This window comes from Procambarus clarkii, chromosome 92 (genome assembly GCF_040958095.1).
Source record: "Procambarus clarkii isolate CNS0578487 chromosome 92, FALCON_Pclarkii_2.0, whole genome shotgun sequence".
Classification (NCBI taxonomy): Eukaryota; Metazoa; Arthropoda; class Malacostraca; order Decapoda; family Cambaridae; genus Procambarus; species Procambarus clarkii.
In genome coordinates, this window is record NC_091241.1 from 13,056,573 (window position 1) to 13,076,197 (window position 19,625).

Below are 19,625 nucleotides of genomic sequence, written 5' to 3' on the forward strand. Positions count from 1 at the left end.
GAAACCCACTTCGGCCAATCATTAGCCAGATACCCACACCCACGTACAGACTGGCGAAGCGACTCAACGGCCTGCTGACTCCTTATGTTCCTTGCGCCTTCAGCCTGAAGTCTCCAAAGGAATTTGTGGACTTACTGCGGGGCGCACGGGCCACAGGGATAAGAGCCTCGTTGGACGTAGAATCGCTGTTTACCAACGTACCTGTGGACGAGACAATCGGAATGATAGCCGACAGAGTGTATCGTGATCCAGCCTGTACTCCTCTTAACATGCCAGAAAGTATTCTGAGGAAACTACTCCAAGCTTGTACTAAAGAGGCACCCTTCTTGAGCCCGGATGGGCACATGTATAAGCAAGTAGATGGGGTCGCCATGGGTTCTCCCCTAGGTGTCCTGTTTGCAAACTTCTACATGGGTACCATCGAGCAAAAAGTCTTAGTCGACATGAACTTGAAACCGGCCATATACTGCAGGTATGTTGACGACATTTTTACACAGGTACCTGATGTCAGACATCTGCAGGAGCTGAAGGAGGCATTTGAGCAGAGTTCCGTGCTGCGTTTCACTTACGAGACGGAAAAGGATGGGAAGCTGCCTTTTCTAGATGTAACAGTCATGGAAAAGGGCGGAGGTTTCCACACTGCAGTCTACACAAAGGAAACAAACATAGGAATGTGCCTAAATGCCAACAGCGACTGCCCTGACAGGTACAAGAGGAGTGTTGTTAACGCATACGTCGACCGTGCTCTCAGCCACAGCTCAGAATGGAAGCAAGTCGACGAAGAACTCTGTAGGGTAAGGCAGGTCCTAGTCAATAACGGCTTCTCCGATGGTTTCATCGAAGACATCATAAGAAGGAAAGTGAAAAGCCATGCAACCTCCGAAGAGACAACTAACACAACACCTATACCCCCTATTAGACTATTTTACAGGAACTTCTTTTCCACAGCTCATAAAACAGAGGAAAGGGTCCTGAAAGATATTGTTAATAGAAACGTTATCCCTACAGACAAAAATCAGAGGATACAACTGACGATTTACTATAAAACCAGAAAAACGGCCAGCCTACTCATGAGAAACTCTCCAGACACGAAACAGAACGCTTTAAAAGAGACTAACGTCGTCTATGCCTTCAAATGCCCACTTGGGGACTGTAAGCTCCAAAAAACCCAGTATATAGGCAAGACAACAACATCTCTTTCTAGGCGTTTAACGATGCATAAACAACAGGGCTCCATTAAGGAACATATAATCTCTTCCCATAACCAAACCATCGCCAGAGAAATCCTAGTAAACAACACAGAAATCATCGATAGATACAGCGATAGCAGGCGGCTTGACGTTTGCGAGGCACTACACATCAAGAAGTCAACACCAGCAATCAACAGCCAATTATTGCACAACTATATTCTACCCACCTCAAGACTCCGCTCCAATATAGAAGCATCAAGAAATATGGACCAATAGGCTTTCTACAAACACTTCTATTCAATACCCATTGTTTCTGTTCTGTCTTGTGTTGATACTTTTAATACCCTATTAATATCCTCTAGTGTTCTGTCTTGTGTTAATGCCACATCATCCTTCCCACCTCACTCAAATGTAGATATAATATCAGAGAGACGTAAGTTCTAATCAGTTGTGTATTTGTGAAGTCTTTGAAAATGTAATAAGTTTTACGAAACGCGCCCGTGTCGCGTCAGACTAGAAATAAAAATGAATTTTGGAGAAGTGATTTTTTATTTACCTCCAACAGTGAAGCGTAATGTACGAAAGATTGAGAAAATTCGTGTTAGAATTATTAATCTTACTTTTTCGGTCATATTTAATAATATATGTCTACAGGAAAGACTGCTACCAAAATATACTAATATATATATATATATATATATATATATATATATATATATATATATATATATATATATATATATATATATATATATATATATATACTGTATATATATATATATATAATAAAATATACATACACATACATATATACACACATACATGCATATATATATATACATACATACATACATGAGTTGCTTGGTGAGACTGGCAAGAACAATTTCTGTAATTGTACTCAAAGAAATATTAACAGTTAAATCATATATACAAATGAATATAATGATCAACCACATTTCAAAACTGACAGGTAGCACAACTCACCTGGTACTGTGTGAAGAGGGTGACATTGGGCTAAAAGGATCCATCGCTAACTTCATATAATCAATTTGGCCAGTGACAGGATCTATTTGATTTATGAAGCGTTTCCGATGACGATGCATGAACGCAAGAAGGTTACCAAAGCGGCAGTACTCGACTAGGATCCACAGCTCTCCTAAAAAATAAAGCATTGAAAGTATTAAACATCCTTTTTCTGGATGAGGTCAGTAGTTCTCTGGTGCATTGACTTTGGTACTACTGTATCTTATTTTCATATTTAATTTAAAATTATTGAAACATTTACAGTATATTTAAAAAATCTAGGTATTGAGGGAAAGCAGGCATGTATTGCTCCATACCTTTGCCAATGTGAGCAGTGTTGGCACCCATAAGGTTGACAATATTGAGATGTTTGCCAAGATGTAACATGATCTTCAGCTCCAAGGCCAGAGCTCGCACTTGAGATTGATCAGCCTGGCTCTTACACATCTTGACAGCAACAGTGGTCGTTGGCTGACCATCTATGTCGAGACCTGATACCTGGGCTTTCACAACACGTCCAAAGGCTCCAGAACCCAACTGCTTACCTGTGAATAAATATTTATCGGTGTAACATAGCTTTTGATTTATGATTAACAAGTAGCCAGAGTCAAAGTCCTTTAACTGGTTCCAGATGAAATTTCCACAAAGGACAGATACATTTCAGAACTTTTCCTTATTATTGATACTCCTATTTACCTAGCAACAAGTAGGTACCTGGGATATAGGGATCTCTTGTAGGTTGCATCCTGGGATAGGTCAGTAGTTGGCTTAGGGATCCCTAGATAAATGTTACAGGCTTCCAGTCCCTGACAATACAAAACATCTCATTTCACAAGGCTAAGCCTACAAGACTACTAGCCACTGAAAGAAGTATGAGTAATGATTAAGCATAAGTAAGTAAGTAATTATCAAAAGAAGGCACCAAACCGGGAAGGCTATGTAGCACCATCAAATACGCAAAATAATCAGAGGGCGCTAAATATCACCAAGGATGCCAATACGAGAACAAAAACGCATAAGGCGAACGATATCAAAAGTATCCGAGTCACCAAGAATTCTATCGAGGGACAGGTGACCGCGAGGGGCGGTCGGAAAGCAAGACACACGCTCGTCCTGGAAGTCAGGACATTCAAGAAGGACATGCACGACCGTAAGAGGGACAATGCAACTAGGACAATAAGGAGCAGGGCGGCGCTCCATCAAGTGACCATGGGTTAAGCGAGTATGGCCAATACGCAACCTCGCCAGAGCTGTTTCCCACCGCCGGTTACGGTGGAAGGAGGACGGCCACGAGGAAACACAACATTTAAGAGTACGTAGCTTGTTACCAGTAACAGACAACCAAGAAGCCTGCCAACGGGTAAGGACTGAGGAATGGATAACCGGGTAAAAGTCGGAATACGGAATGCCTTTACGAGAGATGGGACAAGAGCGGACAGCTTCCTTAGCGGCAGCATCCGCACGCTCATTTAAAGACACGCCAATATGGCTGGGAACCCAACAAAACTCAACCGACTTAAATTTACTGTGAACGAGAAACAGCCAATGCTGGATCTCGACAACTACCGGATGAACTGGATTAAAGCACCCGAGAGCCATGAGGGCACTACGAGAGTCAACAACAACCACAAAGGAAGACTGACAACGAGAAAGCAGGAGACGAAGAGCATAGAGAATAGCATAAAGTTCCGCTGTAAAGATGCTAGTCTCCGGAGGCAAGCGACACATATAAGTGCGATCAGGAAAAACAACAGAGTAGCCAACACCGTCCGCTGACTTAGACCCATCGGTGAAGACAGAAACGGAGCGGGAGTGAGAAGAAAAGTGCTCGAGGAAAAGGCGTTTTAGAACTGTAGGAGGGGTAAAAGCTTTAGTGATACGAGTCAAGGATATACAAAACCGCGGAAGAGGGACCCTCCACGGGGGCAAAGAAGGAACAACACGAGGAGAAACATCAGAAATACGAACGGAAAGAGAATCCTGTAGGCGAGATAACCGGACAGAAAGAGGGAGGTGGTGAAGAGGAACAGGAACCGCAGGAGGGGTAAAAGTTAAAGCACGACAGAGGCGAGAGGAAGGATGTTGCAAGGACCGCGCAAGATAGCGAAGACAGTAGCGATCACGGCGGTCCTGGAGAGACAGGAAGCCAGTGTCAACATACAAGCTAAGGACGGGAGTCGAACGAAAGGCACCAGAACTGAGGCGCAACCCAGTATGGTGCAAAGCATCAAGACGGCGAAGAGTAGAAGGAGAAGCAGACGAGTAAGCAGGGCAACCATAATCGAGCTTAGACAGGACGAGAGAGGAATGTAAAGCAAGGAGAGTGCGCCTATCTGCCCCCCAAGAAGTATGGGACAAGACCCGAAGGAGGGTAAGGGACTTAGAGCACTCAACACGGAGGTAAGAGATATGGGGAGACCAAGACAAACGAGTGTCAAGGAATAACCCCAAAAGCTTCGCGGAATCTTTGTATTCAAGGGGATGACCATAAAGTGACAAAGAGGGACGAAGAACAACCCGTTTCCGCGTAAAAGTCATGGCACAAGTCTTAGAAGTAGAGAACTTGAAGCCATGACCTGTGGCCCAAGACGACACGGCATCAATCGCAAGTTGAAGCCGGCGTTGAAGGAGAGGCGAATCATCACCCTGACAACAAAGGGTAAGATCATCGACATAGAGAGCGGAGAAGACACCAGAAGGAAGAGAGGAAAGAAGACCATTGAGGGCAACCAGAAAAAGAGTAGTGCTCAGAACACTACCCTGGGGCACACCTTCGTATTGCTGAAAAGAGGGAGAGAGAGCGGTACCAAGGCGCACCCGAAAGGAACGACGAGAGAGGAAGCTGCGGAGAAAGAGAGGGAGATGACCACGAAGGCCAAAAGAATGAAGTTGAGATAGGATATGATAACGCCAAGTGGTGTCGTAAGCCTTTTCTAGGTCAAAAAGGACGGCAACAACGGAGATCTTCGCAGCAAAAGCAGTACGAATATAGACCTCCAAGTTCACCAGGACATCTGTCGTGCTGCGGCACTTGCGGAAACCAAATTGAGAAGGGGAGAGGAGGTGATGGTGTTCCAGGAACCACATCAGACGAACGTTAACCATACGTTCAAAGAGTTTGCAGACACAACTTGTGAGAGCAATAGGGCGAAAGTCCTTAGGGGAAGTACCCAGAGACCCCGGTTTGCGAACAGGGAGGACAACGGCATCGAGCCAGTCCTCAGGGACTGACGACGACTCCCAGATCCGATTATACAGACTCAGTAAATACTGAGACGTGCTCGGAGGGAGATGGCGAAGCATCTCATAATGAATACCATCGGAGCCCGCCGCCGTAGAACCGCAGAGGGCCAGGGCAGAACGAAGTTCAGAGAGAGAGAAGGGATCATTATAGGGAAGCTGAAGATGAGTGCAGAAATCTAAAGGACGAGACTCAAGGACAGGTTTACGAAGGAAAGATTGGGGAAGATGAAGACCAGAGCTAACAGAAGAAAAGTGGGAACCCAGTTCGGAAGCGACCTGCAACAGGTCCGCCACAAGAGTATCATGGAGGTGAAGGACCGGTGAAACATCGGGAACGAACTTACCCGCTATCTTGCGGATACGCTTCCAGATCTGGGCCAGAGGGGTTTCGGACGTAATTGTCGAGACATAAGATGCCCAACATTCACGTTTAGCCGTACGGATGGCCCTACGGGCCACCGCACTCGCTTTCCGAAAGAAAAGAAAAGAATCGGTCGTCTGCCTACGGCGGTGCTTCTTCCAGGCTGCACGCTTACAGCGGACAGCCCGAGCACAGTCCGCATTCCACCAGGGAACGCACTTCCGTGGACCCCGAGAGGAAGAGCGAGGAATAGAGCGGAGGGCAGCGTCGAAGACAGTGTCATGAAAAAGGAGGAGAGCGCGAGAGAGGGGCAGAAGGGAGAGGTCAGAGAGAGTAGCACTGAGGGAAAATAGGGTCCAGTCCGCCTTAGCAAACTGCCACCTAGGGAAAGAGAGGGAAGGGCGAAAAGAGAAAAAGGAAACAAGGATGGGGAAATGATCACTTCCATGGAGGTCATCAAGAACCTGCCATGTGAAATCTAAGTAAAGAGAAGAAGAGCAGAGAGAAAGATCAAGACAAGAAAGGGTGCGAGTTCGAGAGTCCAAATGAGTGGGCTCACTAGAATTCAGAAGAGACAGGGAAGAAGAGAGGAGAAACGGCTCAAGGAGGCGACCCCGGGTATTCGTCAGAACGTCACCCCAAAGAGAATGACGACAATTGAAGTCACCCAGCAGGAGCACAGGCTCCGGCAAGGAGTCTAGGAGGTGTTTCAAATCAGGAAGAGAGAGCGGGACACTCGGGGGGAGATAAATGGAACAAACTGTGTACCATTTCCCCACAAAGATACGAGCAGCAGAACAATGGAGAGGCGAAGGAAAAAGTAAAGGAACAAAGGGAACATCAGCCCGAATCAAGAGAGCAGAAGAATTAGAAGCCCCAGCAATGGCTGGGGGGGGGGAGAGAAAGGAATAGCCACGAAAACGACCAGGACGAGCACCAAGCATCGGCTCCTGGAGACAGACACAAAGGGGCGAAAACCGCGAAACCAGAAGTTGGAGTTCGAGGAAATTGGCGTAATAACCTCGAACGTTCCATTGAAGAATGGACAACGACGAGAAGAGAAAGGACAAAAACAGAGAACAAGGAAGAAACAAAGGCGAAAGACCAACAGAGCACGTTAAAGAATATCAGGGTCGGGATCAGGGTCAGCAAAGTCAGGGTTAGGGGGCATGGGTAAACTGAGCAAAGACGGAGGGAAGGAAACGGGAGAACAGATCAGAGGTGGGCGGGCAGGGTCCGGAGGAGGAGGAGGAGGAGACAACGGAGAGGAGCAGTCAAGGACAGCAGCAGGAAGAGGGGGAGTAGAAAGAGAGGAGCGCACCCCAGCAAGAGCAGCAACCGAAAGGGAAGCAGGGGCCAAAGAAACCTCCATAGCAGGAACAGGGGGCGCAAGCACTGAAACGGGAGGGGAAGGAGCAACAGAGCCAGAAGGAGGAGCTGAGGAAGAAAGCGAAGCCTTCTTACCCGCCGGGGAAGAGGAAGGAGAGGAGCCAGGCTTACGCTTCTGACTTAAAGAGACCGGTGTCCCAGCAACTACGTACCGGGCAACGGATTCCAGTGTCTCAACAGGAGAAGCCGAACGAGAGCACACACGACGGCCGTTAGGAGAGCGATGGACATCCGCCCGCACCGACAGGCGGCGGGGAGAGCCGATAGATGGAGGAAGAGGATGGGAAGGAGGATCGGAGGGGGACGAGGAAGGAGACACAGAAGACACGACAGACCGGGTAGAAGGAAGGGGAACCCCAGACAGAGGACCAGGAGGAGGATCCTTCGGGAGAGAACCCAAAGGGACAGAGGAGGGGGCAGTGGGCGCATCAGGGTCCAAGGCCTGGAAACGGTTGTGAGTCTGAGGAAGGCGGGAAGGACGAGGAGAGGAAGAGCGCAACACGCGAGCATAAGAGATATTAGCATAAGGCGGGAGCCGGCGAACCTGGCGCCTCGCCTCAGGAAAAGATAAACGCTCCCGGTGCTTCAAGTTGAGGACGGCTGCCTCAAGCTTGTAATGGACACACGCACGGGAGAAGGTAGGATGGGCCTCACCGCAGTTGAGGCAACGAGCCTGGGGAGAAGCGCACTCCGACTTAGAGTGACCTTCGCCACCACACAAAGGACAGAGAGAGACAGTCCCGGAGCAGCGGAGGGCACCATGCCCAAACCTCCAGCACTTGTTGCAGAGCCGAGGAGAAGGAATGTACTCCTGGACAGAGCACCTGGCACCAGCAAGAATGACAGAGGGTGGAAGGGTCCTACCATCAAAGGTAATCTTCACAACCCGGAGGGGTTGACGGCGACTACCACGAGGGGGACGAGTAAACGTGTCCACCTGGAGAATAGAATGGCCCTGGGCAGCGAGGATATGTCGAATATCGTCGTGGCAGTCGCGTAGGTCCCGAACACCGGTCGCAACATGGGGCGGGAGCAAAATAGTGCCAACACTGGCATTCAACTGAACGTTCTTCGAGACCCGAACGGGGGTCTCGCCAAGGCAGGATAAGGCAGCCAAGCAGGAAGCAGCATCCTGAGAAGGAGCAGCAACGACACGTGTACCGAGACGAGTGGGGTTGAAAGTAATGGAGGCATCCACGGAATCAATGAGATGTCGATGGAGGGAGAAATCGTCAGGAGGCGCAGAATCAAGAGGGAGGAGATCAAAATATTTGGCCCACGAAGCGGGACCAAACAAGGCATGATAGGTAGCAGAACTGGAAGGAATCGAGCGAGGGCGGCCGTGACGAAGACGGCGGTGAGAACCCCCAGAGAGAGAGGGGTTAAAAGGCGCAGTAGTTACAACTAGAGAAGGAGCCACGCCAGGGGACGAGGTAGTCACCACTGGGGGCTTGGGGCTCGACCCAACCACAGAGGAGGGAGGGGAGCCAGAGGAAGGAGTCAGAGAGGCCAAAGGAGGAGCAAGGTCGGGGCCCAATGCAGCGGAGGCTACAGAGCCCGGTCTTCCAATACGGACCGACTCGGGGGCTTGGTCGCCCACCCCACGAGCCTGAGAAGGTAAACCAGAAGAAGCCGAAGCAGGGGTAATCATCTTGACGAAAGAAAGAATTCACTCACGAATGTGCCCCCACACCCACCATGGAGCCACAATTAGAGGCAGGACACCCAACAAGAAGCTATCGCCGATCCTGTCGGGGCCTCCTAGGGGTGCGTCGCGAGTATACGCCCCACAAACGCCACCTTAAGAAACCGACAGTCCGTCGAGATCGGGTTCAGTGACGAAGTGGGGATTGACAATAAAAGGTTCCCCTCGCTCTCGACGTCGGGTACTGCAGTTCTACGGGTGCATGAGTATGCCTCCTCAAGCACCCGGGCGTCAAAATAGAAGAAGTCCAAGGGAAGAACCAGAACGAGCAAAAGGTCGGTAGGAAACGGCAAGCAGATAGGAGAAGAGGGGGGAGAAAAACGAAACAGAAGGAAAAGGAAAAGATGCCCAGCAGAATTGGAGAGGACGGCAGCAGGAGCACAAGGCTAGAAAAGGACAGAGGACTGTCCCAAGGAGCATCACACTCCGGCAGCCGCCCACTAAGCCCCCACACGGCGACAACGAGCTGAGCGGGGAGGGGGGATTAAGCATAAAAGAAATCAAGACCAACTGCTCATGAACTGCGAAGATATGGCTCCCCTCCACGTGAAGCAATCACTCATGTACTGAAAAATTTCAATTCATGAGAAGTCTGAAGATTATCTCACCTAACACATTCAAGTGTGTCATGTCTACATTACATGTACTATATGAGAAAATACAAAAAAAAAAAAAAAAATTAAAAGAAAATACTGTATGTTCATAAACAGTAATGAGACACCTACAATATGAGAAAATATTTTTGTGCAATGAGGTGACTCAAACCAGCATTCTAGCGATTCTCAGATGCTTGCCTTAACCAATTTGGCCAAGATAGGATGCACCTGCAGATTTTAAGGCTGGCTGTCCTCACATTATGTCAACCTTCAGGCAGCACTCTGTACCACAGGTGAGCTTTTCCTAAGTTCTGTTCCTAGTGCTGGGGTCTTCCAAATGTTATTCATATCTTAGGAACAACCAAGTGGGATAGCTCAGAAATAAGGCTTTGAATTTTGATGAATAGCTTCTCTATGTGCTGGACACTTGGTTGCTAAAAAATTCCTACCCTTGTTGTCCCACTTTTTCTTGAGGAGTTTGTGTGTCAGGAAATATGTGGGTGTGGCTTGAGGAGAGAAACACTGTTGTGGGTAAGTTGCTGCCATTTAGTAGCAGCCAGGGAAGATGACCTGATAGTCCAGTTGGTAGTTACCATGAGTGCTTTATTGCCAGTCACTTGTGATGCCAAGAAAGGCTTGGTAAGGCTTTGAGCTTTTGTATTTTGACAATGAGGTTATTTTATGTTGAATTAATATTCTCCAGTATTCCCTATCATCATTATGAACCCCTGTGAGAACCATTTGAGACAGTCCCTGAGGTGTAAGTGTTAGAATGTGACTCTGCCTGACTGTTGCCAAATTTGGACAATACCTATAGTAGCTAAGGGTATACCCATGGACTCAATCCAATAACCGTGGACAACACACCCTATTTTAATTCAAATACTGTAGTATGGTATGATGTGGTGTATAACAGTTGGAAACAAGAAGCCTGTTGGATTTATGGAGGTGCTCGAGCCTAAGGTGAGGCTGTCCGAGAGGCCTGTTGCCCCAGACATTCACTGCTGGCCCTAACATGACTGACTGACTGACTCATGTTTCATCCCTACTATGAAAATGTGCTGAAACCCGAGGGGTGACAGAGGCATCATACTAGTCAGCTAATAAGCGAGAGCAAATTCTAAATACAGTACAGTGTAGCGAGTAGATTATCCCAATAATATACTCGCTCCAAATGCATTGTTAATATTCCTGTCAACCTTTGGAGATGAATGAGGTGAGGTGTTGCCCGAGCATATAAGCAGCAGAATAGCAAACATTAACTAGTCTACTTTCAAGTGTGGTCTAGAGCAGACACTTGCGAGATACTGTACCGACGCTCAACTCACACCAAAGTATCACCTGTGTACTTCTGTATATTCGACCAAATATATATATAGTATCTTAGTGTCTGTGTTTATTTGTCACCATACATTACATAACAATAGAACCGTTACAACAGTATAATTACAGAATAATGTCAGGGTGTGCAATTGGAAGCCATACTCTAGAGTACAGCTAACGAAACCCATTCTTACTTTCTTATAAATAATGCGAGGGATATACAGTATACTGTATATATATGTATATATATGTATATATATATATATATATATATATACTGTACTCCATAAAAACACTAAATCGACAACACATTTATAAGACCAAATACAAAAGTGAGAAAAATTATAATATAATTCCTAACTTTCTAAAATACTGTACTGTATTATGAAATTAAATTGAAATGCCTGTTATAGAACAAAAAATTCTACTTGAAAGTTAGGATTATTAAAACTTGCAACACAGCATGCTTACCAATTTTGATATTCTCTCTTGTAACTTCCCATTCTGGGTCATATGGCAACAATTCCGCTTGCTCATCAGCTGTACAGTCTGGGTTCAGTTGACCAATGTTGCCTTTCTCAAATAAGTATAACTCATTCTTACGGAAAGATTTTCGGAATTTCCTCTCTTTTTTCACTCTCTTGATCAGCACAATAACAACTACCCCCAAAAATACTATGCCTATGCATGCAAATGCCAGTCCAACTTTGGCTGCAGTACTAAGCCCAGCTTCTGTTGGAAAAAAAAAATTAAATTTAAAACGTTTTTATAAATATCAATGCAGTACAGTATTAAAAGTATTTTTATGAAAGGTGCATAACATTTTCATAAATATTGTGATGAGAACAATACTATATGATTTAATTAGTATAGCAGCTAGCTGCAATGTAATTCTTGTGTACATCCCAAGAACAATGTACAGTTTTCTGGGCAAGTCTTAAAGCTAACAAAAAAGGATGCAGTATACTGTATACAGTACAGTATTGGTAATTTGCAGTCATTAGGAAGATATATTATTGCAAAAAGCACTCTTTTAGCAAATTATTCATATTCAGTTCCATTAATGTCATTAAAGTGAGACTTTACCTTAATACTGCCTCTTAATCCTTACACTGCTTCAATTGCTATATGGTATATTTTATTCCCCATGTTTAGTGCTGTGCACTTGGATATAGTACATACTGTTAAATACCTGCACAGTTCACGAGTTATTAAATGTATTCATCACATCACACTACGGAAGGCATTACTGTACTGTGAATAAAAGCAAAGGATAATCACATTACACTTAACTTACCTATATTTATTCTACAAAAATTCTTTGAAAGAATGGAAGTTATACTGCTATAATTATTTGTAACTAGCATCATAAAATTATTAGAAAATAGAATACAATGCCCAAGACTTATTAGGGGTGGTGAGTGTGAGGGAGCCCAAACTTGCTAGCAATAGTAAGAGTGAGGGAAGTAAGACTTATCAAGAATGGTGAAAGTGAGAGTAAGACTTACTAGGGATGGTGAGAATGACAGAACCAATACGTTTATAAATGCGGTTCTCGGCCCGACAGCTGTAGTGTCCAGTATAGTCGTCAAACACATGCCTCAGCAACACTCTTTGGTGGTTATCCAACAGGAATGCTGTCTTATTGTCAAAGAATGTAGAGTCGCCAGGGACCAGTGGTATATTTTCCTATAAAAGAAACATAACATGAACTTCTGAAAATAAATGTTATATCTAGAGAGTGATGAACATGTCATGCAAGAAGGCAAGTTTGCTTGGCTATATCACATATATAAACCAATTCAAAAGGATAATAATGGTTGGGCTCTTTAAGAAGGGCAATGAACACTTAACCAATTTCACTGCAAATTTACACTGGTAAATCAAATAATAATGTACACAGAACTTGACACAAAGAATACAAATTAGGTAAGTTTATATTCAGCAAAGACCTGGGTAAAAACGGCTTTTTGAAACCATTTTGATTTAAGCAACAAATTACTAGGTAACATAACAGATCTGCGCTCACTGGATTGTCTCGAGCGTAGGTTAAATATGCAGTACTTAGTAGTTACTTTGTTTGGGCGTGAATTATATATATTAAATTGGCGTGAACATTGATATACTTGCATATATAAATTAATTCAGGTGGATACACTTAGGAGCAGCCTCATGGGCCATTATAGGCCTTGTGCAGTTTCCTGTATTCTTTATGTTCTTTCACTGCATAATATTCATTATTTACCTTGAACCAGCTGATGACTGGAGTTGGTGTCCCTGTAACAGTACAGTTGAGCATGTATTCTGATCCTTCCTTTATTTCAACTGTCTTTCCATTCTCAAATAAGTTGGCTTCATCTGTGAACGTCACTGGCTTTTCATCTATAAACATTTAAAAGGTTCTCTTAAGGTATGATATATTTTATATGTATAACATTAATACTAAAGGTAAAATATTTGATTATGTTAAACACTGCATCTGCATGCACAAAATGTATCCAGGATCTTAAGGAAATATTGTAGGACAAACTTATCCAGGCTCATAAGGAAATGTTGCAGGACAAACTTATACAGGATCTTAAGGAAATGTTTATAATTTAAAGTATGGCACATACCTGTACTAATATTTCTTTATTACTGTGTCTACACTTACCTGTCTTGTACCACATGTCAGTATTACCGTCTTTGTTGTGTTAACATTGCACGCATGGGCTGGATTAAGGCCTGGGGGCTTCAGGGGCTGCAGCCCAGGGGTAGTAGAATAGCTGTAATTTGCATATCTTGGGTTCTTCATGGACTTTGTTGAGAAATTTGATAAATACAGGCTCAAGCATAAAACACTACAAGCTTCGTGTATCTCCACTCTTGTAGTAAATAAGGGATTAATTTCATTCCCTAATTTTGAAACAGCGCTACGGATTTACCGTACTTGTGTTTAATGATAACTAATGCAACTTGAGAGATGAGTTTCTCCAAGACAAACCATCTATATACAGATCAACAATGGCAAAAGAACGACTCAGCAGACTTGCTCTCATGGCAATTGCAAATGATCTCAATAACTTACAATTTATTAATGTTCTGTAAAAATTTGTTTCCAAGAAATTATACAATGCAAATGTTATAATTTTAATAACTATATTGTTAGCCATTAAAAAATAAAAAAAATTGTATCTTTCTTTTCCTTTTGATTATTACTTGGGGCTTGCAGCACCTGTAGCCCTGGGGCCTACAAAATTGTAATCCAGCTCTGGTTGTACCTTTACCTACCTGCTTTAATTACTATACTAATTTATTGTAATAATATATTTGTTCTTCATATTGCTCTTAACAAGTGTACTTGTTACAATACAGTACCTGTATTGTAATACAGGTACTGTGTTACACTTGAAACATGTCCTGTGTGTTCATTATTTAATGTATAATGTATACTGTACCATACTACACCATCCAATAAGACATACTTATTCCTTACACTATTACATTTACACTACCCATACTCATCTAGTTTATTAATACTTACGTTGCTTATTTTCATTAGATTTTATCCACATAATTTGTTAATATATTCTCATATTGTACAACACAACTTTTGTTGTTTTCACTTTCTGAACTTCTGAACCACAAATAAATATGAATAATAAAATCTGTACAAACATCCTATAGAAAAGCACACATACTTTTCATATATCCTAAAAAATACAGTACACCTAACCTGCCCAATTACTCTGATCAACTATAAGAATCTTCTATTTAAGTATCCAAATACCTTCTTCAAATTCAGTCAATCTATGTCTATGTTCTATGGTCTATGGTCTATGTTCTAGACTCACAATTGGGGGACATTTCCTTTCACCTGATACCTTTGGTCACCTAGCAGTACAGTAAATAGGTATCCAGGAGTTAGTCAACTGCTGTGGGTTACATCCTAAGGAAGATCAGTAATTTATCCTAGGGGGACCTTGATACAAACCTCTAAGTACAGGTTTCCTGGTCCCTGACAACAGGGGACAGGAAATTTGATTCAATATCAATGTTCCCAAGTCTGCAATAACATTGCAGATCAGGAGTCACAATAACGCGGCTGAAAAATGTTGACCAAACCACACACTAGAAAGTGAAGAGACGATGACGTTTTGGTGCGTTCTGGACCATTCTCAAGTCGATTGTGATAATGGTCCATTATCGACTTGATAATGGTCCATTATCGACTTGATAATGGTCCAGGACAGAGCGAAATGTTGTCGTCTCTTCACTGCAATAACATTAATTTCCATTGCCTAGAACACAAAGCCTGTACTTAATCCTGTTGAGGTACCCCTAGGCCTACTACTGATGATTTTTACCAAGGAAGCAACCTAGAACAGTTGCATAACTCCCAGGTAGCTGTTTACTGCTGGGTTAATAGAGGCACTGTTTGGAAGGAAAAGTGCCTAACCACTTCTGTCCCCACCCAGGAATCTGGGTGAACCCAGGTCCTTCAATTGTGGGCTGAGGATGTAGACCACTGTGCTGTGGGCTCCAGATATCATTAACATCAAGAGTGATGTACAATACATAGACATGAACATTGTACACATATATTGCTTGTTTAGTAAGCACTATATAAACAACACACAGCCTCACTTACCCAAAACAATAATCTTTAAATCTCGTTTTTTAAGCGGCTTATCTTCATTAGGTTCGGCAATGCAGGTGAAGGTGCCTTCAAGATCTTGTGTTACTTTGTCTCTTCTTAAATAACTCCAAACTGATAGATGGGATTCATTTACCATTATCTGTGAACCTGAAGAACAGTGATTTATCATTATCAACAATCAATATATCAGTCTAAATCAAATGTAATGCATTTTGACTGCAGCTGATGAGGAGAGGTTTTTTAGGCCAATATACCCGAATAAAAACATTTTTGCAATGAGTACAGGGTACGTAATGGGTACAGTGTTGTAAAGAGTACAGGGAATGTAATGAGTATAAAGGTGCGATGAGTACAGAATACTGTAATAACTAGAGAGAATATAATGAGTTCAGAAAGTATAAGTACTTTACTAAGACTATATTAAACACAAGAAATATAAATACAGTAGTACAATGAGTTCAGAGAGAATTATGAAGCAAACAGTAGACTTGAGTAAACAGTAAACTGAGTAAACAGTTGATGAGTAAACAGTTGATGAGTAAACAGTTGATGAGTAAACAGTAGACTTGGGTAAACAGTAGACTGAGTAAACAGTACACATGATAAACAGCACAAATTCACTTTCGCAAACAGAGTGGTAGACGGTTGGAACAAGTTAGGGGAGAAGGTGGTGGAGGCCAAGACCGTCAGTAGTTTCAAAGCGTTATATGACAAAGAGTGCTGGGAAGACGGGACACCACGAGCATAGCTCTTGTCCTGTAACTACACTTAGGTAATTACACAGTAAACAGCACACATAGTAAACAGTATACTGAGTAAACAATGCACAGTAAACAGTACAGGGAGTCAGACACAGTGTTGTACTGTTTTGCTGTCTCCCTGTACTGTTTATAGTACAGGAAGTAAACAGTACACAGTAAACAGTACAGGGAGTAAACAGTGCACAGTAAAGGGAGTAAACAATAGACTAGAGCTTGGCCTTCCATGCTTGAACTAGCCTGTGTGTATCTGTTAGATTTCATTAAGACCTTACAAGTGAAACAGTACTCTCATCTTGGTGTTTCTCTACATTATTATATTTATTATTGTTATTATTATTATTATAAAATATGTGCAAGAATTGTGGCATTTGAATTTTGTTTACAGAACATTCAAGGTAAGGTTACATCAACCTGGTTTATGATAAAATAAAGATGATAGTGGTTACATTCTAAAAATACATACTAATAAGCCAACATACCATTTGACAAGATACTGGCACCGTTAAATAAAAGTTGAACCTTCTTGTAGAGAAACTTGGAGGCTCCACACATCACATAGAAGTCGTCATTAACAATAACCTCAATAGTTCTCGTTGGTTTCGGTTTGTCGTTTGTTATGTTTTGTCCCACATGCAGAAATACAAAATTTCCGCCAATATCTGAAAGACAATATTTTTGCATTTACATTTTACTGAAGAAACTACAGTATGGTACAATGAAAAACCAACTTATACACTAAGTTTTCTTTTCCCTCACTCTTGGAGAAACTGATCAGTAATTCTTAATATTCAAAGACAAATTTTTGTAATACTAATAGCACATTCTTGCCTACACTATAAATATTCGTATCTTATTATATGTAATCCAGTCCACTCTACAGTATTATGGAATAATTTTTAGGCTGATGAAAGCCACATCTAACATTTAATCTTTGCTACACTAAATATATTTTGGCTCGTCTTTACAGATATTATTTAAGCCATACAGCTTCATTTTCTTTTCATATCTTTATTCCTTACGTACTCTACTATACTGACTGTGTCTACTGTGCCAACACCATCACCCTCTCAATTAGAAAATTCAATTTTGCAAACAGAGTGGTAGATGGTTGGAGTAAGTTAAGTGAGAAGTTTATGGAGGTTAAAACTATCAGTTGTTGAAAAAGCATTATATGAAAAAAAAAAAAAAAGAGTGCTGAGAAGATGGGACATCACTAGTGTAGCTCTCATCCTGTAACTACACTTCGGTAAATTATCTGTAACTTCTTCATTATGCTCTGACTAATTCCTCAATAATTTATAAAATTAATTTTTCTGTGTGCAAAGATTCTTTACTGCTAGAATCCAATCAATAAAACATTTAAATTACTGGGACCACCTACAAATATTAAATCTGTATTTCCTAGAGCACAGGCAAGAGACACATAATAATTTACATTTGAAAAATATTAGAAGGACTGGTTCCAAATAACCAGCGTTAAATGTAATGAAACGCTATTTTCTGGGTGATACCCAGAGGTTTCATGTTCCACTTTCCAGGGAGGGGGGGGGGGGGAGCTGCGCAGACAGCAGCGCAGCGGCGCTTGTGATGTCATGCTTGTTTGCTTGTTTTTGGATTGGGGAGTTCTGCTTGATAGTTCGGCTTTCAGTAGCAATTTTGAACCATGTGGAGTTTGTTTTGGGACGCCTACCTTTCTGGGTGCCTAGCCCGGTCGATGGCAGACATGGAATGCTTCCAACCACATGAAAGTTTCTATAGGTCATTGCTCCTCGTGCCTCTCTGATGAGGGGCCAGGTTCTGACTCGTGGTCCCCGATAAGGCAAGAACTCCAATAAAATAGACTGATGGCATGGTTTAATACATACATACATATCAGCCCGGTAAGCTCCCGGGAGCCAGAGGGGGTTCTCCACAGAAAATACAATAAATAAATTTGTACTGTATTTAGTTTAGGGTCACATACAGCATTCTGATAAGACTGTTGCCTTTGAACATAATGTTGCATTGAGTGACAGAGTCACAGGCACAGTGTGTCATGTGAAATTAAAAATGATATTACAAATATTCAATGAAGTTTAGTGTGGGGGGGGTCTTTGTTAAAATACGTAATGAAAAAGGTGTAAGGATCCATCACTGTAATTAAGAACTCTGTGTAGTCACAAATTGCCTACTTCAGGTACAGCAAAGAATTGGATTATACTAACCACTTATGCTTACACGAACACTTGAGTTTCCCGATCCTTGCTTGTTTTCTGCATTGCAAAATAAAATTCCAGACTGTTGAGCAATGTAACTAATGTTGAATATCTTTATGTTGCCAGGCTGTAAAGTACTGTTTCCGAAATCTTCATGCTGAAAATTTTAAGCCACATTAATATCGAATATGCATACTTTGCAACACATAATTGAACTTTAGAGCACATTCATTATAAAAATGGAATATCTCTTACAGTTCAAAAGTTGTAAACATCAATAAATAAAGGAATTTATGAATAATTTCTAAGAGACAGTAAAATAGAGTTGTACTCTGACAATGGCGAGTGGTACTGTCTTGGCAGTGACAAAGGACAGTCTTCACATTCTACACAGGTGTTGATGAAAGGGAAGTAGAGAGTTCCTCATAAGTTGTCAATTGCAAACATGTCTAGCATTCCTCACTCCCTCTTAACAAACTACTTTTGCCTAGCCTGGCAACCAATCACGTCCCATTCTCTAATTGCCCATGAGCTCTGCTTCCTCACCACTCACACACTGTATTTGCCCATCTTACCCTTCTCCCCTCACCCCAAAATTCACTCAAATACATGATCTTCCTTTTTGTTTTTAAATACTACAAGAAAGTACAATGGGTCCAAGCTCCAAGCAACAGCCTGGTGGACCAAGCTCTCACAAGTCAAGTCTGGCCTCGGGCCGGGCTTGGGGAGTAGAAGAACTCCCAGAACCCCATCAACCAGGTATCAACCAGGGTCGTGTAACAATGTTGGTGCGCAAATTACATTCTTACACAGTCACTAACACGAATAGCATATCAGGCAAGTGTCAAAGCTTACAAATTAGCTAGGTATAAATTTAGAAAATAAAGTAAATTTTAAATTAACAGAAGTAAGAGTCAGTTTTACATTAATTAAAACTAGTGGCCATATTTGAGTTAATAATGAGAAATTATATTAAAGAAGTTTTAGCTTTTAGATATGTTTTTAGTAGAGTATTAGGTGAAGTAGTGGCACAAGGTTTTTGAGATGATGTGATTTAATAATGAATTATATATAATGGCCAAACTATTTACGAATGGAACACTTCAACAAGCATTAAACAGTTGAGCAGAAACACATAAATGAGAGATTTAAATAATAAACTTTCTATTCAGAGGAAATACAGCATCTAAACTTGGAAGA

General features: G+C 42.4%; 1 protein-coding gene across 14 annotated transcripts in view; it reads right to left on the reverse strand.

Moving 5' to 3' along the window:
- The window catches only part of LOC123775022 (vascular endothelial growth factor receptor 1), a 122,418-nt gene that overhangs the window by 27,857 nt on the left and 74,936 nt on the right, over nucleotides 1-19,625 (reverse strand). For all 14 annotated transcript variants that reach the window (XM_045769771.2, XM_045769772.2, XM_045769773.2 and 11 more), the window contains 8 exons: nucleotides 18,435-18,582; nucleotides 16,710-16,889; nucleotides 15,461-15,616; nucleotides 13,076-13,212; nucleotides 12,339-12,519; nucleotides 11,302-11,562; nucleotides 2,531-2,758; nucleotides 2,175-2,346 (listed from right to left, as the gene is read on the reverse strand). In XM_045769771.2, the coding sequence (XP_045625727.1) occupies nucleotides 2,175-2,346; nucleotides 2,531-2,758; nucleotides 11,302-11,562; nucleotides 12,339-12,519; nucleotides 13,076-13,212; nucleotides 15,461-15,616; nucleotides 16,710-16,889; nucleotides 18,435-18,582 (1,463 nt within the window). The remainder of the gene's footprint in view (nucleotides 1-2,174; nucleotides 2,347-2,530; nucleotides 2,759-11,301; nucleotides 11,563-12,338; nucleotides 12,520-13,075; nucleotides 13,213-15,460; nucleotides 15,617-16,709; nucleotides 16,890-18,434; nucleotides 18,583-19,625) is intronic.